The following is a 24,813-nucleotide window of genomic DNA, read 5'->3' as shown; positions in this document are numbered from 1 at the left end:
TGCATAAGATTTCATGAGAAACATGATGGCAACCCAAGATATTGATTAAATCAAAGATCTTGGGTTCATCTGGGATGTTAGTAAAAGTTTAAGATAAAATTAAGAAGTTAAAATTTTCTACCCACAACAATAAGTATTACCTTTTATACCAACACTGATAGATAATAAATGTCGCATTCATTTACGGATAAATATCACCTTTGTGACACCGCATACACCAACATGCATGGATTTATTGCTTTTTATCGCAATATTAGGTATTTATTAGCCAATATTATAATAAGTGGGGATTTAACTAAAGAAGAAAGTTTCAATCATGCTCATCCACAACTTAGGAATGTTATTGAGCGTGCTTATGGTGTATTGAAGGCGGGATTCCCAATCTTAAAGCAAACAACTACTTATCCTTTTCCAGTGCAAAGGGACATAGTCATTATTTGTGCCATGATCCATAATTTTATAAGGAAATACAATCTTCTATATCACTTATTTATGAAAATTGAAGAGACCACTGTCGTTACTCCTGATGTGCAAGGTGGAGGAAGTGATACCTAAAACATACAAGACATAGAATGGGGTTCAGAAGCCGTTGAATATATGGTTACTTTGCCTAACCAGATTACTAGTCAACTACTCTCAACTGGTTAACGTTACATTTGTATGTAAATTATTATGTTCTTTTCTATTTTGTATGACAATTTATATTTGAATTTTAAATGATTTATGTTTAATTCAAATTTTGTGTGACAGTTTGTATTTTTTATAATTATTTTATCAAACATAAGAGACAACATAAGGGTAATATGGTCATTTTCCATCATTCACCAAAAATATAATCAGACAACATGATTTCAATTAGCTATGGACTCGATTAGAAGTTTTAACTCAATCATCAATAACTCAACCAACAAGTATTAAATGACCCCTCACTCTTATTGATCAGAAGTTTTAACTCAATCATCGGTAACTTCACCAATAACTATCAAATGACCCTTCAGTTTTACTTAGAGTACAACCATATATGGTAAGGATACCAAGGGTAATATTTTTCTCATATACTTGTGTTCACGCATTCTTGTATTTTCCTCTAAATTCTCTATCCTTTCTCAATCTTTATAGTTATTCTTAAGCATTTTCACATATTCTTAAACTTTTTGAAACAGTATTTATCATTCTCATCTTTCTTAAGTATTCTACATTCTCTTTATATTTTGACTCAAATTTCTAGGAGTGCGCTCATGTCTGACCTAAACCAAGCAAAGGATAATCATAATTAACGAATGAAATCTAATTATAACAACAAAACACTTCTAACTTAGATCAAAATAACCACCTACAATTGAATCATTCACAAAAATATCCTTTGATTAATGAACAACATCTCCGAATAGAAACTACGTCACCAAATTATTTTTATGAAAAGAATGGAAAATGTAATGCATATAGTAACCAAACAATATATATATATATATATATATATATATATATATATATATATATATATATATATATATATATATATATATATATATATATATATATATATATATATATATATATATATACTTATCGGACAAATATAATCCTAACACAATAATCATCCCAAACGCAAAAAAATAAGAATCTTAGATGAGGTCTCATAACCATTAACCAACCCAAAACACGATACAGTAGTTTCGGATTTGTTTTTTCTCCTATTTGATTTGGGTATTTTGGCCTTACGTGGTTTGGTTTTTATTTAGAGTAAATTAATGAAATTATCCCTATCGTCTGGTTAAAATTACACGTTTGGTCCCTAACATTATTTTTACACTAGGACCGTCTTGTGGTATGATTTTATTGCCCTATTAGACATTAAAAGACTATATTTACCCGTTATATATTTTTTAGTTTTTTATTCTTAGTTTGTTATTTATTAATTAAAAAAGAAATTAAATGATTTATAGACATGACCCACTCCCACCACTACAACCAATCATTTTCAATCACCACCACCAGCAAAACCACCACCACCACCATCACTATCAACAACACCACCGCCCGCCTCTTCAGGCTGTCGACAACATCATCCAATTCATCAAGTGACACCCTATTTACCTCTAGGAACCACCATGTTCACCTTCGAAAAGCATCACCATTTACCTCGACTGCAACCATCATTCACCTCTTGCAAACCACAATCGATCACCGTCTGGACCAAACCAAAACCAAGATCAAATCCTATAAATCAAACCAGACCAAGATCAATTTCTCGAATTAAAAACTAACCAAAGTCAAATCCTGAAATCCTGAATTAGAACCTAAGCTGAAATAAAAACGAAATCAATAAATCAGACCTTAAGTTGAAAACGTAACCTCAAATCGGCAATGAAAGAAAAAAAAACCTGATGAAATCCCAGAAATCAAATCCAAAAGTGAATAGGATTAAATTCATTTGTATTTGAAATGGATGATGTTAATAGATTAAATATAATGGGATTAAACAGGTTGGATTAAACGCAATGGGATTAAACCCAAAATGAAAAACCTAACCTGATGCCCCATAAGTCAAATATGATTTTCCTGATGATGAAATTGATGGAAGACGATTTTCCAGATGAAATTGATGATGTCTGCGAGACCAGAATAAATGGGGTTTGAGAGGAACGACGTGCAGAGGCGGAGAAGAAAAATAAAGTTGCAGGTTTTAGGCGACTTTAGGGTTTCGGTGGTGGTGTTAGCATGTTGACTGATGGCAACAACTACATTAGAAATGCAAGTTTCCGGCTGGAGGCTCCGATAAGAACTTGAGGTGTAGATCGGTGTTTAGGGATGAGTTTGAAAGGGTTGGACGTATGATCGATGGCTTCAAGTCTAGAAGGGAAGGGGTGGGGGTGATGGAGATGTGTGGGAACCATACTTTTTTTTTATTAAGACTTAAAGTTAACTCTATAATACAATCTTTAATTTAAAATGTAAATAAATTTTGATAAGGGTATATTAGTTTTTTTTTTTTTTTATGTTTGTCGGGATGATGAAAATCACAACAAAAAGAAACTATAAAGATGGTCTGGATGTAAAAAAAAATGTTAAAGACCAAACACTTAATTTTAAACTAGGGATGATTTTAGTTATTTACTCTTTTATATATTTGGTTTGGAGTGGTTTTTATTACAGATTTGATTAAAAAAAGTAAGGACTTTATTTTTTGAATTCCAAAAAAAGAAACGGTTTTTCCGGTTAACTTTGAAGCCTTTTAAGAACTGTTTTCACGGATCACTATCTCTCTCTCTCTCCAACTCTTCCGCTTCCCTCTTATTACGTTTAGCAATTTCGTTCGGATCATATTCTTTATGTTTTAATCTCTCTCACTTCGATTCAAACGGTAAGTATTGTTTTATGTCGTCAATTGTTCATCTGATTCATAGATCTATCAAATAAAATGAATTGCATGTCGTGATTGAGCTTGTGTATCACTTTATTTACGGATACTGTTAATTTTGTTGATTCACTGGTATCGATTTGTAATCTGCTTCGAGTTATTTCATTCTCGATTCGTTTAAATCACGCATTGTCAGTACATGTTTGTTATTATTATATTATCTGTAGTTAAAAAAAGCGATTATGTGGTAAGCTATATTGACGACAAACGAGTAATTCGTTGGATTCTGTTGTTTAATGTGCAGGCTACAAAATGTCTAAGGTACTTCTCCATGGAACTCTTCACGTTACAATCTACGAGGTTGATAAGCTTCACGAAGGTGGTGGGCCTAATGTATTCGGCAAGGTATAATTTCATATCTTCTTTAAAAAATTACGAGTGATTTTATACTTTTGAAACGATTGCTCACTCATATCACATAATATACTATCATAGAATTTATGTTATTTTCTTTAATAACGGGTAATCATAACAGTTTGACGTAACTGCATATTCGTGTTCTTCATGCAAACATACGTTTTTTTTTCTTGTTGCAGCTTATGGCGAACATACAAGAAACCGTTGGATTTGGGGAAGGAACTCCGAAAATTTACGCAACGATCGATCTAGAAAAATGCAGAGTTGGACGAACTAGGATGATAGAAAACGAACCCCAAAACCCAAGATGGTATGAGTCATTCCACATTTACTGTGCTCACTCTGCTTCTGACGTGATCTTCACTGTTAAAGACAATAACCCAATCGGGGCAACATTAATTGGAAGAGCTCATATGCCTGTAAGAGAATTAATAGATGGAGATGAAGTAGACAAATGGATTGAGATCATGGATGAAAACAACAACCCTGTTCCAGCTGGATCCAAAATCCACGTAAAGCTACAATTCTTTGACGTCACTCAAGATCGTAACTGGGCTCATGGAATCAAAAACGCGAAGTACCCTGGAGTTCCCTACACATTCTTCGCTCAAAGAACTGGATGTCGAGTCTCTTTATACCAAGATGCTCATGTCCCTGAAAATTTCATGCCTAAGATCGCTCTTGCAGGTGGCAAATACTACGAGACACATAGATGTTGGGAAGATATATTCGAAGCCATTACTAACGCAAAACACTTCATCTACATTACTGGATGGTCTGTTTACACTGAGATCGCTTTGATACGAGACCCAAAGAGACAAAAGGATGGAGGTGACGTCATGCTTGGTCAGATTCTAAAACGGAAAGCAGAAGAAGGTGTTAGGGTGGCTATGCTCGTTTGGGACGATAGAACTTCTGTAAATGTGTTTAAAGAAGACGGATTAATGGCTACCCATGATGAAGAAACTGAGAATTTCTTCCGAAACACCGACGTTCATTGCATTTTATGCCCGCGTGACCCTGATGACGGAGGAAGCGTTTTTCAGGATCTTCAAGTGTCCACCATGTTCACTCATCACCAGAAGATCGTGGTGGTGGACGCTGAGATGCCTACCGGAGGTTCAGATAAACGAAGGGTGGTGAGTTTTGTAGGTGGTATTGATTTATGTGATGGAAGATACGATTATGCGTTTCATCCTCTTTTTAAAACATTAAACGCTGCTCACCATGATGATTTCCATCAACCTAATTACACCGGAGCTTCCATAGCTAAAGGTGGTCCACGGGAGCCATGGCATGATATTCACTCTAGGGTTGAAGGACCAATCGCTTGGGATGTTTTGTTTAATTTTGAACAAAGATGGCGAAAACAAGGTGGGAAAAATATACTCGTTGACTTGAGACAACTTCGTGACATTCTAATCCCACCATCTCCGGTGACGTTCCCAGATGATCAAGAAACATGGAATGTCCAGCTTTTCAGGTCTATCGATGGTGGGGCCGCCTTTGGCTTCCCGGACACTCCCGAAGAAGCCGGGAAAGCGGGTCTTGTGAGCGGGAAAGACAACATAATTGATCGAAGTATTCAAGATGCGTACATTAACGCGATAAGAAGGGCAAAAAACTTCATCTATATTGAAAACCAATATTTCCTTGGAAGCTCATTTGCTTGGAAATCTGACGATATCAATGTAAATGAGATTGGTGCGTTGCACCTTATTCCAAAAGAACTTTCTTTGAAGATTGTCAGCAAGATTGAAGCCGGTCAAAAGTTTATTGTTTATGTTGTCGTCCCAATGTGGCCTGAAGGGATCCCAGAAAGTGGATCTGTTCAGGCCATATTGGACTGGCAGAAAAGGACGATGGAGATGATGTATAAAGACATTGTCAAGGCTCTTCAGGAGAAGGGTCGGGATGATGATCCAAGAGAGTATCTTACCTTCTTTTGCCTTGGAAACCGCGAGATGAAACAAGACGATGAGCATGAACCAACCGAAGCACCCGAACCGGATTCTGGTTATCTTCATGCCCAAGAGAACCGTCGTTTTATGATCTATGTCCATTCCAAAATGATGATAGGTAAATAGCTAGTTTGTTAGATTTGACAACCATGAGACCAAAACTATATTATAAAACAATCCAATAAGGTTGTCCTGGTGGCTTCGACATTTGCTTAGGTACCTCAGAAGACACCAGCCCATAGGCTCGGCATTCCAAGTTCGACGAGCCAAATCGGTGGGTCCAAGTAGAGGATAGACAGTCTCTCCTTCTCCACTTTTTCTTCTTCTACCTTTCTCCCTCACTTGGCAACCCACTCACTCTATTATTCCCAATTTGACAAAAGTCTACCCATCCTTGCTTGAGCTTCAATGAGCTTAACACCACTCCCTTTAACTTAACTGTCAATGTTTCAAAGATATTGTTTTCGAAAAAACAAAAAAAATTTAAAACCTAAAGGACCAAACTTGTATTTTAGTAATAAAAAAATAAGAGTAAATAATTTTTTTAACACCTTATTTTGGCTTTCAAATTTGATTCAAAAACAGTTTCTCTTGCAAATTTTGTTATTATTTGAAGTTTTTACAACATTTATGGCACTTTTCTTGAAAAGCACTTTTTAGTTAATGTTTCAAGTAAAATAGTTGTAAAATCTTCAGATAATGGCTAAATGCTATATTAAACTATTTGGGACCAAAATGGAAAATATCAGATAAACCAAGTCACCAAAATGGTAACTTTTTCAATCGTTAATCATATTTAGTGACTAAGTTACATCTACCATGGTGCAGTTGATGATGAATACATAATAGTTGGATCTGCGAACATCAACCAACGATCCATGGATGGTGCTAGGGATTCTGAAATAGCCATGGGAGCATATCAACCTAATCATCTAGCTTCAGCCAGGTCACCAGCCAGGGGTCAGATCCATGGCTTCCGTATGGCTTTATGGTATGAACACCTTGGCATGATTGATCAGACCTTTGAGCACCCAGAAAACGTTGAATGCGTGAGAAAGGTGAATGATGTGGCTGACAAATGTTGGGAACTTTACGCCAGTGAAAATCTTGAACGTGATTTGCCAGGTCACTTGCTGCGATACCCCGTTGGTATTGCTAGGGATGGTGATATTACAGAATTGCCAGGAACTGAATGTTTCCCTGATACAAGTGCGAAGATCCTTGGTATGAAATCTGATTTCCTTCCTCCTATTCTTACTACCTAAAGAGAGACTTTCTTTTGGTGTTTTTAATTAGTTGGAATAACTTCAAATTTTGTTTCCTTGTTTGGTATTAGCCATTGTAATCGAATAATACGCAAATTTTGCATCACTATTATCACAATTGTATGTAAGATGTGTACTAATGACCATCTTCCATATGAACAATGTAACTTCTTGTATTTTTGCCATGTAGAATAAGTTTCTTTAGACTATTCTAAAACAATTTAAGGTGGCTATCATAAAAATTGTGACCCGCTTTGAAAAGAGAAATTAAATTGTCTCTTATGTTATAAATATTCTTATCTATTAAAATTATGACATGTATCATCATTCTATATTTACTTAACTATCTCATTAAGAGTATATATTAGGAATATGTCAAATAAAATTAAACTGAATCATAGAATAATAACACGTTTCATTATGTTAGTGGATAGAAATATTTGTAGGCATAAAAGATAGGAACAATATAACTTATCCTTTGAAAATCCTACCGAATATTAGTGTAGATTTGATCGATTCAAACCATGTCCATCTTTGAATCTAAGAAACCTTGTAGGAAGGAGAGTCTAAGGGGTGGTCAAGGACCAAAAATGTGGTCTCATAATGCTCTTAAGAGCATATGTTGTGGATCGTGTTGCTTCTTGTTGTGGCTGAGTTGACAACATATAATGTCGTTATAACATCAAAAACACCCCCCTTCTCCTTGTTTCATCTTGTTGTGGTGCTTCTTGTTGTCTCCATGACAAGAAGAAATGTGATCACCTGTTGGCTGTCAAATTATCTCTCTCTCTATCTCTCTCCTCTTAACATGGTGTTATAACACTATGAACATCACCCCCCTCATCTTGTTGCTTCTTGTTATAACACCACTTCAAGTTGCTCATACCATATGCTCTAAGAAAAGTAGTTTAAAAAGTATATTTTTTAGCTTTTGTTGTAATTTTATCCCACAAAAAGAAGTAAAACATAAAAGATGTTTGTTTAATCGACTTGAACTTTCATTGAATATAACCACATCGAATATAACCACCTTCGGCAATTAATCTAGGTACCTCAAACTCTTTTTGACAATATTTTGCAAATAAAATTTCATTTGTACTATACTTTTGTTATTAAAAAAAAAGTAATTTACAACATGTTAGTAGTATATAGAGTAATAGCATTCACAATATATTAATTAATTCTATTGAGTTTAATGGATTGTAATATATCATTTCATTTATCATACAACTTTCAATTATCTATCTACAATGTGGTGAACTCTCTAAAAATTCAATAAAATATTTCATTTATCATACAACTTTTAATTATCTATCTACAATGTGGTGAACTCTCTAAAAATTCAATAAAATATAGTTTAAAAAAACTCATTTACTTATTAATCATTTTATGTTAAAAAGTTATATTTTTTATATTGAAGTGTCTAGTGGTTATTGACGATATTAAATACCCTTATTCAATAATTTCATTAAATTATGTATTGTAAATACTCTAATGATGTGATACGTATGACAAATACGTTGTTAGCATGGACTGATAATCTATGTTTAACATGCGTAATATTTCTCAAAATTCAATGCTATAAAATACTTGTTCGGATTAAGTATGTATAATTATAGACAACCACATCCAAAATTTAATAAATTTGGGAGTCACAGGTACCCACCCTAACACCATCTATAGGTTGTTATCAACCTTTATATTTTTGGAAACCTTCATCTCAAAACTTCCTAAGCATATTGTAAATCGTATTTTGCAGCCCAACTATACTAATTGTTTGGGTCTGACCCTAAACCATTTATGCATGTATTTTGCCACATAATAAACATCAGTGGATTTATAATGTTCTAAAACGTTAATAAAAATTTTCATTTAAAAGTCTACTAAATCATTCATTAATTGTTTAAAATCAACATTAAGTCATAATATTCAAAATATCATAGTATAATTATTTCAAATACAGAAATCATGAGGGGAAGATGTTGTGTCGTCACGTCTGGCCGTTCCTTTTTAAACTGGAAGTAACTAAAACTATAAACATAATTTGAAAGCACAAATTTTAGTGAATTCCTCAAAAATACCACATACCAAAACAAGCAAGTGTTAGGGGCTACCTCCATGGTCTTTCCATGCAATGTCGATGGTCAAATCTCGGTCTTACATACAATTGTCTGGGGCCACTTCCTGGTCTTCCATACAATTGTCAAGAGCCAGATTCTCGTCTTTCATGCAAATATCACAAAGAGAACTAGCATTCCACATAACAAGTAATGGACCGACATTGGTGCCTTTGACTCATGGATATAGTGAGAAAACTAACCTCACAGATAGATAAGAAAATTGAATAGCACGCTGCTTCGAGATCAACTCTACCAGTCACCTTAATAAACGCAATGTCACAATCTCAACATAGAGGTCAAAAACCTAAAATACCCCCAAGTCAAATCCTAGTAAAAGACCAGGTCAAAGTCAACTAAGTCAACCGAGTTGACTTAGTGAGTATGCGGGCCGTAGTCTTTACGTACGGGGGACGTACTATGCGATTGACCAAAGACCGTGGAGTTAACCATGTACGCGTAGTGTACCCTTTGGTACGCCCAGTATATGCGATTGTTCGCCACCTTACCCATTAAGTGCGTAATCCTTAAGCATTTAAGTCTAAAATCCAGATCTAGGCTTAAAAGGATGTCCTTAACCATAAAGTTTCCAACTTTATGGTTTAGCATGGCTATTAAGACAATAGCTCCAAAAACCGTAGCTTCTTTACCCATTAAGAAAATCTATCTCATGCATCATGATAAACTAATGACCAAAGCCTCATTTTTATGGCTTAGCACACCCTAAAACCACTAGAAGAACAACTCAAACATCTTGGAGCATCTCCTACTCACAAAGACCAAGTTTAGGACAAAAGGGTGACAACTTTGAGCTAAAACTAGATCCATAAGAAATATACATCAAGGTTGAAGCTTTTTACCTTCACGAGATACACAATGAAGAGAAAATGTCGGATCCAAAGTCTTAAGAGAAAAGCCACTTCCTTGATGATCTTCCTTCACAATAAAGAAAGCACAAAAAATACTCCAAAAACTCAAAATGTTTAAAATAGATTACGGTTTGCAAGGAGGGTCGAATTTGGGATGGAGGCTAATAAGAGGATGGGTTTTGGGACTATAATGGTGCTTATATAATGCACAAACCCAAAATTTTAGGGTTGAGTCCAAGTTGCGTACGCACTGTGTACCAATGTTTACACCTAACGTACGTGCATGAGGCCAAGTACGCCTAACGTACCAAGGTGTACGTCCATCGTACCTGTGTTGTACCCACCACTACTAAATTGCCATTAAGGACCAATCTTGCGAATAAATCTTAACTCAAAGGTCAAAAGTGAATACCTGGAAATTAGATGTTACAACTCTCCCCCACTTTAACTAGACTTCTTCCTTGAAGTCTGTTATCATAAATAAATGTGGGTAGTGCTCTCTCATCTCCTCCTCAGGCTCCCATGTCCATTCGAAACCCTTCCGATGTTGCCACTGGACCTTGACCAGTGACACTTCTTTGTTACACACAACGTTCGTCTTCCAATCTAATATCACTACCAGTCTCTCCACATAATTCAAGCGATCATCAACTTGAATATCATCTAGAGGAACAACTGCGGACTCATCAGCCACACACTTCTAAAGCTGAGACACATGGAAGGTGTTATGGATCTAGTTGAGCTCGTCGGGTAAATCCAGCTGGTATGCAACCTTGCCCACCAGGGCCAAAATTATGAAAGGTCGAATGAATCTGGGGCCCAGCTTGCCCCGCTTATGAAACCGGATGACACCTTTCCAAGGTGACACTTTCAGAAGCACTAAGTCTCCTACCTTCAACTCGAGGTCCAAACATTGTCGATCTGCATAACTCTTTTGTTGGCTTTGTCCGACTCGCAACCTGTCAGCATCTACTGAATCAATTTTGTACTCTTGAGTACGACCTCTGTACTCTCCATGACTCGATGCCTGACCTCCCTCCAACAAACTCGGGTCCTGCACCTTCTTCCATATGTCATCTCAAATGGCGGTTGGTCAATACTGGCATGATAGTTGTTGTCGTAGGAGAACTTTGTTATTTGAAAGATAAGTATCACAACTCTTTTCAAAATCTAGCACACAAGCCCGAAGCATACTTCAAACATTTGAATTGTCCGCTTGCTTTGGCTATCAGTTTGGGATGGTATTTTGTACTAAATGCAGCTAAGTACCCAAATCCTGATGAAACTTCCTTCAAAATTTGGAGGTGAAATGGACATCCCAGTCTGAAACCACCTGTTACGCCCCATTTCGAATCGTTTCCTTTTTCAGGGTGGTGATCAAGGAGTGGGTATTATTTGAGTTAGAACCATCGAAGAGTTGATTTTGGGCATTTAGAGGTGGATGACGTATTTTAAATGATCCCATTTATACGGTTTGTGTTTTGGAGCCCAAAGGTATTGGCAAAGGCGTTGGTTTGCGCCATTTATGGATTTTGGATTTAATTTCGGCTGGCTTCCAGGTTAAATAAAGCTGATGGATGCGTAGGGCTTCTCGTTAGCTTTTCGTTGATATAAAGAACGTTAAAATTGAAGTTATAATGAAGAAGTTATGACCATTTGAAGTTAGAAGGGTTTGGGCCAAACCGGATACACGGGGCGTACGAGATATGTACGCATGGCGTAGTTGGATGTTATGGACATGGATGCACATGGGAACGCCCTAGGTTCTCCAAGGGAATGCACTGTGTTCCTCTGGGCAGACTAAACCCTAATTTTCGGGTCTTGGACCCTATTTAAACACCTGAATTCACCTCCAACCCTCATTTCCTTCAGCCTCCATCCTATATAACCCTAAGAACGAGACCCTAAGCCTCTTGCAAGAATTTTGAGTTTACCTTGAGCATTTTGGTGTTACTTAGGGTGATTTGAAGAAGAAGGTGTTTAGAGAAGAAGCAAGAGATTGAAGAGAGCTTATAGATCCAGAGGTTTTACATCATTTCCAGCCTATTAAAGGTATAAAGTTCTCATCTTGGTGCTTCTACATATAGATCTAGTTTCCCATGGATATTGTCCCTTTTTGGTTTCAAGAATGGATTTTTAGGTTTCAAATCCATTTATGGACTTAGGGTTGCCACCTACGAGGCTATTTGAGTCCCTTAGGCAAGAAAGTTGCCATCTTTAAGGTCCTAATGGGATCATGCAAGAGTTGTGGCCATATTTATGGAAGTTGATTGCTATTTCTCGAGATTGGGAATTTTGGGTGCATGCAAAGTCGTTAAGTCTGTGACTTTATGATTTAGGAGGTCTTAAACAACTTGGATCTATATTTGGATAGCATGGCTTAAGCATTAAGTGCTTAATGGCCAGTTTTTGGAATCGGGGCACAAACATGCTGCGTAGGGTTCGGGAACGCGCTGCATTCCCGTTAAGACTCATGACCAGGATTTCGAAGGAACGCCCAACGTTCCACAAGGGAAAGCCCTGCGTTTGTAAGTCAATGGGCTTTTTTGGGTCATTTCCTCGGACTAGTTGATTATGGGTCTTCATGGACTATTCTGTTGGACTGTTACTAGGCTATATTATATGTTTGGCTTGAGGGAAGGTGCATTTGAGAAGTTGGGCCCAATTTAGAAAATTAGGCCATAAGTGGACCGTTAGTCGGCTTGGGAAGCCTACTTAGGGTTTGGGCCTTTGTATATTAGGCTTGGGCCTTAGTTATGGACAATATTGGGGTAGGGGTAAAATAGTAATTTTACCCTGAGAAAAGACTATGATATTGAGTTTAAGTAATATTATGATTTTGGTAGCTTGGGGAGCCGAAGAAGCAGCAGTCGGGGAATTTCTAGTCAGCAGTAGAGGGTTACCAGCAAGTTCAGCAGTGCAAGTGAGTTTTCCCTTTGTGTGAATGGTTCTACAGCCACAATGTCGGCCCATGTAGTTATCAGTAGGAAGACCCGAGGGTTAGCCCTAGGCACTGTATGGTAGTATGATATTCAGGACCAAGGTCCAATGTCACCGGGCGGGTGCCCAAAGAATGGTTTACATGACAGTTTATACTTGTTGGCTGTGTGATACATGTGTGTGCCTGGTAGGGAGGTAAGTGTGGGCAAGGTCCCATATCTTACCAATAGTAGAGTGTAGACGGTGTTCCATATCTCATTAGCAACAGAGCAGGGGCAAGGCCAAAGGTAGGAAGGGAGTGAGTGTGGGCTGGGCCTGTATCTCACTATTAATAGGAGCGTGGATGGGGTTCCATGACTCATCAATAACAGGACAAGGGAGGGGCCCAAGATAGCCGAGGCCTTAGAATAGGAATCAAGTAGTATATGTTTAGTTTATGTGTTATGATATGATTGTATGTTAGTATTTGTTAGCGGGCGGGACTCAGAGACAGGCGGGGCCTAAGAGAAACAGATATGTACACCGAGCGGGGCTCGAAGCCAGGCGGGGCATGTTTTAGCGGGCGGAGCCAAAGGTAGTGGGTAAGGCCCAGTAGTTGTAGTATTTGATTATGTGCATGGTATGTGGTAGGTTGGGGAACTCACTAAACTTCGTGCTTACGTTTTTCAGTTTTGGTTTCAGGTACTTCCGGTAGTGGAGGGAAGAGCTCGGGGTGATTGCATGGCACACACCATTGATTAGTCAGCCTGAGATGTTTTACTCTAATAATGGAAATATGTTTTGGAATTAACACTCTGATTTATGTCCGTACAAATCTTGATAAGGTGCCATCTTGATGCTCGAGTGGAAACTATTGTTGTAGGAAAATTCTACCAGAGGTAAGTGATCATCCCAGTTACCTTGGAATTCTAGGGTACATGCTCTTAGCATATCTTCTAGTGTTTGAATCATTCTTTCACTCTGACCATCAGTCTGCGGATGGTAATCTGTATTTAAACACAAATTTGTACCTAATTCCTCTTGTAGACTTCTCCAAAACCTTGACGTGAAACGACGATCACGATCTGATACAATTTTGAGAGGAACACCGTAAAGTCTTACAACTTCCTTCACGTAAGCATTTACAAGCTTATCTGTAGACCATCTCTCATTGGTTGCTTTGAAGTGTGCACTCTTAGTGAATCGGTCCACGACCACCCAAATCATGTCGTGACTGTTCTTCGTTTTGGGAAGTTTAGTCACAAAATCCATGTTGATTTCTTCCCATTTACCCATAGGTACAGGTAAAGGTTCTAAACTCCCATATGGTTTCTGATGTTGTGCCTTAACTCTTGCACATGTTACACACTTGGCCACATACTTTGCAACATCGAGCTTCATCGTCGGCCACAAGTAGTAGGGTTTTAGGTCCCTATACATTTTAGTGCTGCCGAGATGAATTGAGTACATGGTCTTGTGAGCTTTTTCTATTAGAAGATCTCTTACTCCTCCCATCTTAGGTACCCAAATCCTATCTTGGAGTACCTTCAATCCTTGACTGTTTTTACCGAACACTAATGTTTTTCCTAAACGTTCTTCCTTTCAGTCATTTATCTATGAAGCTTCTTCCTGAGCTTTCTTGATACTTTCCACAATTGTCGAGACAACTTCTATTCTCAACGCTCTTGGCCTTTTTCTTTTAAGGTTGACTTTTTGGCTTAGAGCATTAGCTACAACATTTGCTTTACCAGGGTGGTAAAGTATCTCAAAGTCGTAGTCCTTGAGTAACTCTTGCCAGCATCGTTGTCTCATATTCAATTCCTTCTGATTAAATAGATACTAGAGACTCTTATGATCAGTGAAAAGTTTGCACATTGTGCCATAGAGATAATGCCTCCATATCTTTAGGGCCAATACTGTCGCTGCCAACTCCAGATCATGAGTGGGGTAGTTCTTTTCATTCTCTTTCAATTGTCGAGATGCATATGCTATCACCTTTTATGTTTGAGTTAGAACACATCCTAACCCGACTCCCGAAAAATTGCTATATATTGCGAAGTGTTCAATTCCATCGGTTAGAGAAAGAATCAGTGCTTCACATAACTTCTTCTTTATCATCTCAAATGCTTCTTCATGCTTTTTGCTACACGTATATGTAGCTCCTTTTGTGGGTCAAAGCTGTCAATGGAGCAACTATCGAAGAAAAGCCTTGGATAAACCTTCGGTAATATCCAACTAATCCCAGAGAGCTTTGAATCTCCATGGGACTTTTTGGTAGTTCCTACTTCATCACAACTTCGATCATTGCTTGGTTAACCATTATCCCTTCTTGGTTAACCACATGACTCAAGAATTGGACTTTTGTATCTAAAAATTGCATTTGGAGAACTTTGCATATAGCTTCTCCCTCTTCAACACTTCCAACACTTCTCGTAGATTCTTGTCATGCTCCTCCTAGCATTTTAAGTAAATCAGAATGTCATCTGTGAACACGATCAGGGATTTATCAATGAATGGTTTACAAACCCTGTTCATCAAATCCATCAACGATGTTGGAGCATTGGTTAGTCCAAATGACATAACCAAGAACTTGTAGTGTCCATATCTTGTTCTGAATGTAGTCTTCTTAATATCCTGATCTCTCACCTTTAGCTGATGATATCTTGACCTATGATCGATCTTTGAGAAATAGCTCGAACCTTGCAACTGATTGAATAGGTCATCAATCCTTGGCAGTGGATACTTGCTCTTCACTGTTGCCTTGTTCAGCTCTCGGTAGTCTATACACATTCTCATGTTTCCGTCCTTCTTTTTCAGGAATAAAACCAGAGCTCCCCATGGTGATGAACTAGGTCAAATGAAACTGTTATCCAATAACTCCTGAAGTTTCATCATACGCTCCTTCATCTTCGTCCGTGCTAATCGGTATGGTGCTTTTGTTATTGGTTTCGTTCCTGGTAACAAGTCTATTCGGAACTCTACTTACCTATCAGGCGGTAATCCGGGAAGATCTTTGGGAAAGACTTCCGGATAATCACACACCACTGGTATACTTTGCATTTCCTTCTTTTCCTTCTTAGCATCGATTACGAATGCCAAGTATGGTGTGCATCCTTTAGACAAACATTTTCTCTCTTTCATTAGGGAAATGATTCCAGAGTTTATTCTGCGTTTTCCCCATACACCATAAATGACTCTTTTCCGGGTGGTTTTACTCTTACTATCTTATTCCTGTAAAGTATCTCGGCATCGTTGGGGCTAAGCCAATCCATCCCCAGAACGATGCCGAAACCGTTCAACTCTATGGGTAATAGCTCTTCATGGAATTCGTTTTCGTTTAAGTCGATGACAATGTTCTTAATACGATCACTAACCGGTACGAACTTGCCACTAGCAACTTCAACAACTAGGGTATTATAAAGTTTTTCTACAGGCAATGCTAGTTTCCCACCAAATTCATATGATACTAAGGAGTAGTTCGCTCCCGAATCAAATAGTACATTGATAGGTAATCCATTTACAAGAAATGTACGTAAAGTGACATCTACTACCTCCTTTGCAGCTTCTAGCATCATCTGGAAGGCTCTTGCCTTCAGCTTTGGTGGAACATTGGGTCTTGCTACCTCTTTCTTCTTCGGGCGATCCCTCAAGATGTGCCCTTCCTCATTGCACCCATAACAGACCTTCTTATTGAACGTACACTTGTTGGCATAGTGCATGGGCTTTCCACACTTAAAACAAGTAACTTTTACATCACATTTCTGAGAGTGCTTCTTCTTGCATTTGTCGCACCACTTTGCTTTGGCTCCTCCTCCTCTAAAAATTCCTTGAACTAGACTTGATTTTCTTATTGGGCCTTACAGACCCTTCGAATTTGCTCTTCTCGCCAACCTTGACCTTGCTGGCGGCTCTTCCCTTCATCATATCCTCCACAAACATGGCAGCCCAGATAGCTACCTCTAAAGTAGGTGCCTAACATACTAGCACTGCATACTCCCATGGAAGACCCTTTGCATACTTGTCAATTTTCGTCAGCTCATCTGGGATAAGGCGCAAGGCAAACTCCATCTTGTATGTGAAGTTTTTGATGTATTCATCAATGGATATGCTCCCTTTCTTCAAAGTTAGGAATTGGTTCTCTAGCTCGAGCAGGTTTTGGGCTGAGCAGTACTTGCACTTGAATTGCACCAAAAAATCTACCCATATTAGTTCCAGGGGCTCATTGGGCCTCAAAGTCTTCCCCAAGGTGTTCCACAAATGAACCGTGCCTCCCCTGAACTGGCGTACAACAAATGTGGTTTGTAACTTGCCTCTGCAACCAGACGTCATGAAGGCCAACTCCATCTCCAAGATCCAATCTATAACTACGATCGGATCTTCCTTCCCAGTGAAGGTCGATGGCTTGCAAGTTAGAAAATCTTTTTACTTGCATCCATTCCTTTCGTCTCCGTCATCTTGGTTGTTTCGTCGAACTATTGGTGGGTTGGCTTGACCAACGGTCCCGCTGTACTTCCCTCCTTTTGACCGCCCATCGTTCAATTCAGGATGTTTAATTGGCATCATAGGTTCGTCCCTATCCTGTAGTATTAATTGACTTGTCTCCTCCATTTGACGATCCAACATCATCAGGATGATGCCTTGTAACATGGCCATTGTGATTGGCTCAGGTGAGGCTGCTACAATAGGTACTTGCTCAATCACTTAAGGTTGCGGCTGTTGATTCCTACTTCTGTTTTCGTTTCCACTTCGGGTTCTTGGCATCTTGATCTATACACTGAATAGGGTGAATTTAGATCATTTATTTAGGATAGATGTTTAAATCATCCCGATCTCTCTGAAATGTTTACATTTTAGTTCTAATATCATAGTCGTACGTTTAGAATCCTGAACACATAAGGTTTCTAGATCGGTTCGCAATAGACCACATATCTGAACAAATAAGACCATATAGCACATAAAACATTTTAGGCATCTTTCCTAAAATAAAGTAGTGCTTGTGTCTAAAATATAGTAGACACTCATCTCACAATTGTCGCTTAGCATTCTAAGTTTAAGTCTAGAAATCCTACAAAATTCTAGTTCGCTTCAACTAATGCTCTGATACCAACAGTGACATCCCCATTTTCGCGCCCAGAAAAGACCAATTTGGTTTATGTTTCGTTTAAAAATCAGAGTAATATTTTAAATAAAAGTGTTGTAGAATTTGTTCCCAAAAGAAAATATGATAAAGATTTATCAAAGAATTTCAAAAGAAATGTATTTTAATAAAAATCTAGGGATGTCATGTTCAATACAGATCAAAAGCATAAACAGTACAATGTAAGTCCTACAACATTTATTCATATCTACAGTCTTATAATCTGTAATTCCTCATCCACACATCACATCTATGTTCGAGTGCCACTACCAGTAATACAAGAAACTAAGTAGGTCAGGCTTGGAAGCCTGGTGAGGACATAGGGTTTTCAACCCACAATAAATAATTTTATTAATTTCATCAACCAACAATAACCCGATTACACGCTCCCGTTATCCCCACTTTACGTCCCTAAACACCTATCAGAAGGTACCTAGCCTAAGGATTATCATCGGGATGGACACTACTACTAATGGGGTTTCTCTACAATAAATTTCCTAAAGGCACCCATGAGGGGGATGGAGTACACCGGTGAACACATCGTTCACAAACACCTACAAGTTGCGAGCCTGCTAGCGTTCCACTGGACTATCTAGAAAAGTTTGTGGTCGTCATCTATACTCCGCTAGATGATTGGAAACATCATCAACATCGAGCCCTCTCATCATTTTATTTCATCACACCCAACTATTACATCTACCCATGTTTTACCCAACACATTTTGTAGATATAAGATACATATACAGTTTAAATCATTTAAACATGTATAAAATCTTTCATCCAGCACGTATTCAGACAATATACACACATAACATATAATTTATATAAAATACTTCATATTTATGTGTAAGTTGAAAGTAACTATGCACTCACTTGTTAAAGTGATGATTCCAAACTCGGGCAGCACTTCACTTCTAACGATTCTATTTTACCTCGACGAAATCTAACATTGTTATCGCTAAGTTTTAGTCTAATGTTTATTGTGACTAATTATTAGTCTAGATTCGTCATTAACTCAAAGTGTACTTCATGATCCATCAAGTAAGGAACAACCAGGTAGGATCATATTGGAGGTAGGGTCCGTTTGGTATACGAAGTATACTGTTTGGAAATCTCACTTTAAACACCTCACTAAATCACAACCTAGACATCATTTAAGTAGATCAATCAGTATAACGACTTGGAATCATTGATAAATCTTTTTTATACGTTCATAATAACGATAATGAACTTGAACATAAGTTATACTTAAAGTAGGGTAAGCATAACTCACTTATCGGGAGGTTTGCTAGAAATCGGGTTCTACGGGGGCAGAACTTCTGAGTCAAAAGCTCTTCTTCTTAGGGCATTGTGGTGCTCCGGGGCTTGCTACTAACTCCTAAGAAAGGTTAGAGAAAAGCCTTGAGGCTTTGGGGGTATTTAGGAGAGAAGTTAAGAAAAGATGTGAAGAAAAATGAAGGGAAATGCCTTTATTTATAGGCTGCCAGTACCGAGTACGCTGAGCGTACTCAAGAATTACGTTGAGCGTAATGGATTTTTAAGGGTTAAGCTAAGCGTACTAAAAATTACGCTGGGTGTAATGTGCCACGTGTTGCGATCTCATGCAAAGTCATGGGGAAGAAGGTTCGGCTCAGATTGTGCCACGTGTCACTCGCTGGTTACTCTAAAAACTAATATCTTCTAAAATCCGTAATTATTGGATACGAACTCCGTTTTTGATGTTATTTATATCCACGCATAGGTTGGATCGTACTCTACAACTTTCGTTTAGACTCCGTTGGCTAATTTTGACTTTATTTATAAATTAATATATTTAACAGGTCGGGATAGAAAAAGTCTGTTAAAAATTCATAACTTCTTCATCCGACGTCCGTTTTCATCCGTCTTTTTACCGTTGTGCTACTAATAATGAGATCTTCAACTCTCACTTAGGTTGCTTTGGCCAAAAACAACTTGATCTAAAATTTGAATTCCGGGATGTGCACTGTTATGCCAAATCTTAGAAAAATCATAACTTTCTCATACGAAGTTAGATTTGGGCGTTCTTTTTATACACACTCTCGGTTTAAAATATAATACAACTTTCATTTAGATCACTAAGTCCAAAAAGTCCTCTATCATAAATTCACTATTTACGTCACGCAGGTTCGTGCCGGTTTTGTTGCGAAACTCCGGCAGGCCATAACTTCTTCGTTATAAATCAGATTTCGGTGTTCTTTATATATCTGGAATCCTTGTTTCGACCACTACAGCTTTATGTATAGATGTCAGATTTATCTAACACTTTATTTCTGATGCTTATTTTTATCATTTATTTATTATACCTTTATAAACAGGTATAAAGCACATAAATTCACATAATCTACATAATACTCAAATAATTCATCTTTATTACTTCAAAATAAGTTACAATGGTTAACCTAACTATTAAATCACTACACTAATGTTTAGCCTAGAAACACGGGCGTTACACTAGGGAACTGCAAAAGTTTTTAAAATGGTTTTCAAAGTTGTTTTCAAAAGGAACCGAGGAAGGATGTGATGTGTACGATCAACCAAAGCAAGAAAGTATACCCTAAGTTACCCACGTTGTTATTTGATATGTTATTTATGATAGAACAGCATGCTAGTGATATGCTAGGGATCTTCAGGAATTGCATGATAGAATTTCCTGATATATGATGCATAATAGCCTAGGGTTACTTCTTGTATGGAATTGACATCATTACTATAGTTGCTTAGTGTATGCATCATAGTTGAACACAACTAAGATTCTATATCCTGAGAATGTTCGATTTAGCCTTATTTATTGTTCTTGTTTGATGAAGGGATTAGGGCTAAATCAAGTATTCGGCTGTCAATAGGATCTAGTGCTATGTATATTAGCATATGTATATTAGCATACACGAGTGCTGCAAGGTTGGTGGAAGTTTCATGGATGAGTTTTTGTGTGAGTAGTCGGCCAATTAGGGAATTTTTAGCCATTCCCTAGGAAGCGAGAATAGGATGTATGAGTATCCTAGTTATTGTACTTGTTTAGGTTGGTTGTGATGATCCTTGAAACAAATACTAGTAGGTGTGGAAAGTAGTATGTGCCCATACTACGCAACCAAATGACCCATACACATCACAAGGAAGTCCCACAACCTGAGGAGTAGTGTCGTAATGTTGTTGTAGCAACGTGTATGGTGGCATTTTGATCTATTTTGGTTTGATGTAGTATGGAGCTATCGACAAGATTTTATTTAGGATCTGGAGCTGAGAGCTAGGATAGGTCGGGGTTGATTGTTTATTAGATGCAAGAGATGATTACCATTGAGGTTTCACAGATATTGCTAGAAGATTTTTCTGGTATCATGGATCAGATCACTCACAAGCTAATTGACAAGTTCGAGGAGCGAAGTGCAACTTTGTAGGTTGTGATGGGGGATTGTTGAGATGACTACTGGGAAGATTGCATGGTTTGATACCATGATTCGTAGCAGTGTTTCCATATCTTTCGATCTTTAGTTATGGTTATCCAGGTATGAGAATGGGTCTGGTGATTATTTAGGCTTTAGTGGTCATGTTAGTTTCGGTTTGAATGGTGAAGAACTACATAAGTTAGTTGGTTTTGAGGTCTCAAGGGCCTTGCTCGAGGCCCTGCCAGTTGAGTCATGAGACTCACGAAGGAAGAGATTGTTATGATCGGCTTGAGGATTGCAGCTGCAAGTTGAGTGGTTGATAGATGGATTGGAATATCCCTATACACGGCGGAGTTATGTTCTTCCAGGTTGTTGTGATCAAAGGAAAGAAAGAGCAGACATGTGATCTTCAGAGTTGGGTGTAGACCCTTAACAAGGCTAGATAGTTGTGTTTTTCAAATACATGTTTGCCAGTGTGAGAATGCACAAGAGGATCCTTGTGCTATGATTTCCTTGAGATGAAATCAAGGGTCTTCTTTCCTTGAATATAGTCTGGACATGTGCTATTTGATTGATATAGGTGATTAGGGAAGTGATTTGCGAAGGACAAATTATGTCGTCTTTGATGTATCCTAATTATGAGAATGATGCATCTTGTATTTATGAATGATCCTCGCGATGAATTAACAGTTAGGGATTTACAGGTAAGGAGTGTATAATCCCATTTGTTTCTAGATAGGAAGTTGGTGTCAAGAATGGACCATCAATTGTTGCTTGTGCGTCAACATGGAATTCTCAATGTTAGAAGCAGTTATGATTGGAAATTTCTAAGGTCTTCATCTGAGATTCACAATCCCTTAGGTCTGCTTGGTCCTTATCTGGAATATCATCTTGTGTGTGTTACACATTCCAAGTGTCAGGGATGATTTTTACCTAGTTGAGTCAGTTTGAGATATGGTTTGTTTGCAACACCAATGGGTGGTAATTCGAACCCTAAGTGGTGGAGATTTGGGTATTCTTCTTGGAGGATCATTTACATGTTTAAGTATATGGTGTCAGATGAATGGTACATAGGTACCTGTGGTTCAGGTATGCGAGACGTTGTTTCAAGATTGGACAAGTCAGGGGTGTAGAGCAGGTCAATATCAATGTATATGCTTAGGAAATGCACGATTCGTCTCGCGGTAGGAAGTTGTTAGTCTAGGTGTTCGTTGCATCCATTGGTTTCTTTCTGGATGTTGATGAATAGATCAAAAGGTGCTAGGGTCGCTCAGGTTAAGTATTGGTTGTTGAGGGATTTGTCAACTCATTGTATGGATTGCTATTTTAATTCTAGATTGGGCAGTTGTCGATCGGTAAATCGGTTTCATAGATGGGTATGTTCATCTCTGCATGGGTTTTGGTTCGGTAGTGTATTGGTTCGTTGGATTAGGTATCAATTCATTCTCGATAACTGGTCATTTCTTTCATCATCAAAGTGGAGATTCTTCAAAAGTTTTGAACCGTATTAGTTGAATTTAAATGGATTGATCAGCCTATTTTCAAGTTCGGCCCAAGTTTAGAAGATGCCATTTGTTATTAGCAGACTAGAATTTATGACAGTGTTGTTTTGCTTTCCAGGCAGGACATTAGATATGTGTAGAATCTAATTTTGGCATGGCATGATGGCAGGGTTGATAATTAGACGGATCCGACCATGGATTTAGTAATATTTCTGGTTAACTTTAAAAGTTTTATCGAGTTAGTTATGTATTGATGGGATCTGTTTCGGTCGTTCATGAGGATGTTTCTGTTTATGATTGAGGGTCGGCGTTTTAATTGATCTACTAGTACTTTATCGTTGGGTAAGGTTGCGGGAAAAGGGGACGTAGTAGATCTAGGGTTGGTTATGAATTTCGTTATCGGTGTGTATGAGGGTGATCCATACTTATCTTGGGGACCTTGTAGGGGCATTGCAGACATAGTCTATGGGCCTAGTGATCATGATTGTTTATTTTTCTGTGTGTGGTACTTTAGGTGTTAGTGCATTGTTAGAAGTCGAGGGCCTTACTGACCAACTGATTTAGATCATTTTGTCACTTAAGGGTTGTTGGGAGTAATAGTTGTGCGTCAAAACTCCCTTGCAAAGTGTTTTCACTATGAAACCTATTTGCTTGAAGGCTGTTTGATAGGAGTATGGTTGGATATCAGATGGAATCTTGAGTTATGAAGTTCGTTGTGAATGTTTCGAGTGATTTGTTAGGTGCAGGTACACCTGAGCTGATAAGGAATTCGATGCAATGTGAGGTTCTTAGATGTACCATCATTATACTCGTGGAAAGACAACTGAGTAAGGTTTTGGGCACAGTTTTTGGATTTGGGATTGGGCAGCATTCACAATCGGTATATCTTGTGTATCCTTTCAGCACATTTTAGTGGTGTCCCTAGTCAGCTACTAGGGGTAGGTTTGATGAATGGATGATCATCAGTCTTAGGGTAAGGTTTTTGTAGCATAAACTGATGGGTTTCTAGTTTTGGGGAGTATAGTTGGTGTGTTTTCAAGTTATTGTGTGTCTTGTTAGCAGTTGGAGGTTTCTGAGTGGTCTCTCAAGTTTTATTTATAAGATGTCTTGATTTTCAAATGGGTAGAAGGATTTTATGGAAGATGTTGGTGTTGTTTTAGAAATCATAACCGAGACGGATTTCAAGGACAAAATCCAGTTTAAGTGGGGGAGAGTCGTTACATCCTATTTCGAAAGGTTTCTTATGTTAGGATTATAGACAATGAAAGGATCAAGTAAAGGTCTTGGGCTTCAAGGGAATAGGGTTTAGACCTATTGGATGTTGCTATTATTGGTTATGCGATCCAATCCCTTGGTTTGTGTTGGATTCAAAGGTGCAAACCATGAAAAGTGATGTTTTGGACTTCTTGCATGAAATATGGATTTTTTTCTAGAAGCTTTTAGTCCAATATATTCAGATAATATTTTGGGCTGCTCAACACCTTTCCGTGGATATAAAGATCGTCAAAATCGGAGTTGGAACGAAGAAGTTATGACTGTTTGAAGTTAGGGTGGTTTTGGGTTAAGGCGCGTATGTTGGGCATACGGGGGAAGTACGTTGGGCGTACTACGGAATCCCTGAGTATGTTGGGCATACCAAGAGTACGTTGGGCATACGCGATCAATTCCTAAACCCTATTTTCATGGTTTGAGCCATATTTAAGCTCCTTAACTTCCACAAACCCATTCTATTGTCAGCCTCCAACATGCTCTCTTGAAACAATAACCCTAGTTTAAGCCTTATGAGCAAAAAGAAGGTGTTTTTAAGTGCTTTGGGAGTGTCCTTGGTGCACCTTGGAGAATAAGGAACTCATTGAAGAAG

At 38.0% G+C, this 24,813-nt stretch overlaps 2 protein-coding genes and 1 long non-coding RNA gene across 5 annotated transcripts; 1 reads left to right on the top strand and 2 right to left on the bottom strand.

Annotated features, from left to right (window-relative positions):
- Nucleotides 1-1,620: 1,620 nt before the first annotated feature.
- Nucleotides 1,621-2,887, bottom strand: LOC145038792 (uncharacterized). 2 transcript variants are annotated; one of them, XR_013679573.1, is made up of 3 exons: nucleotides 2,533-2,887; nucleotides 2,269-2,305; nucleotides 1,621-2,191 (listed from the first exon to the last, which is right to left on the bottom strand). It is a non-coding gene; the product is annotated as an uncharacterized LOC145038792 (long non-coding RNA). The 2 variants fall into 2 exon arrangements; XR_013679572.1 differs by lacking the exon at nucleotides 2,269-2,305 and having other exon boundaries at nucleotides 1,621-2,220.
- Nucleotides 2,888-3,282: 395 nt separating this feature from the next.
- On the top strand, nucleotides 3,283-7,182 carry LOC145038791 (phospholipase D alpha 1). 2 transcript variants are annotated; one of them, XM_078987036.1, is made up of 4 exons: nucleotides 3,283-3,364; nucleotides 3,666-3,766; nucleotides 3,958-5,857; nucleotides 6,568-7,182. In XM_078987036.1, exons 2-4 carry the CDS (start codon nucleotides 3,674-3,676, stop codon nucleotides 7,002-7,004), a joined length of 2,430 nt encoding a protein of 809 aa, XP_078843162.1. In that variant the 5' UTR covers nucleotides 3,283-3,364; nucleotides 3,666-3,673; the 3' UTR covers nucleotides 7,005-7,182. The 2 variants fall into 2 exon arrangements, with proteins under 2 accessions (XP_078843162.1, XP_078843163.1); XM_078987037.1 differs by lacking the exon at nucleotides 3,283-3,364 and adding an exon at nucleotides 3,381-3,493.
- Nucleotides 7,183-16,070: 8,888 nt separating this feature from the next.
- On the bottom strand, nucleotides 16,071-16,628 carry LOC145040111 (uncharacterized). Its single transcript, XM_078988089.1, has one exon. It carries the CDS (start codon nucleotides 16,626-16,628, stop codon nucleotides 16,071-16,073), a length of 558 nt encoding a protein of 185 aa, XP_078844215.1.
- Nucleotides 16,629-24,813: the final 8,185 nt, after the last annotated feature.

This window comes from Lactuca saligna, chromosome 4 (assembly GCF_052625555.1).
Source record: "Lactuca saligna cultivar CGN05327 chromosome 4, ASM5262555v1, whole genome shotgun sequence".
In the NCBI taxonomy this organism is placed as follows: Eukaryota; Viridiplantae; Streptophyta; class Magnoliopsida; order Asterales; family Asteraceae; genus Lactuca; species Lactuca saligna.
The sequence above is the reverse complement of the archived record's forward strand: the minus strand, read 5'-3'. Positions and strand labels throughout refer to the sequence as shown.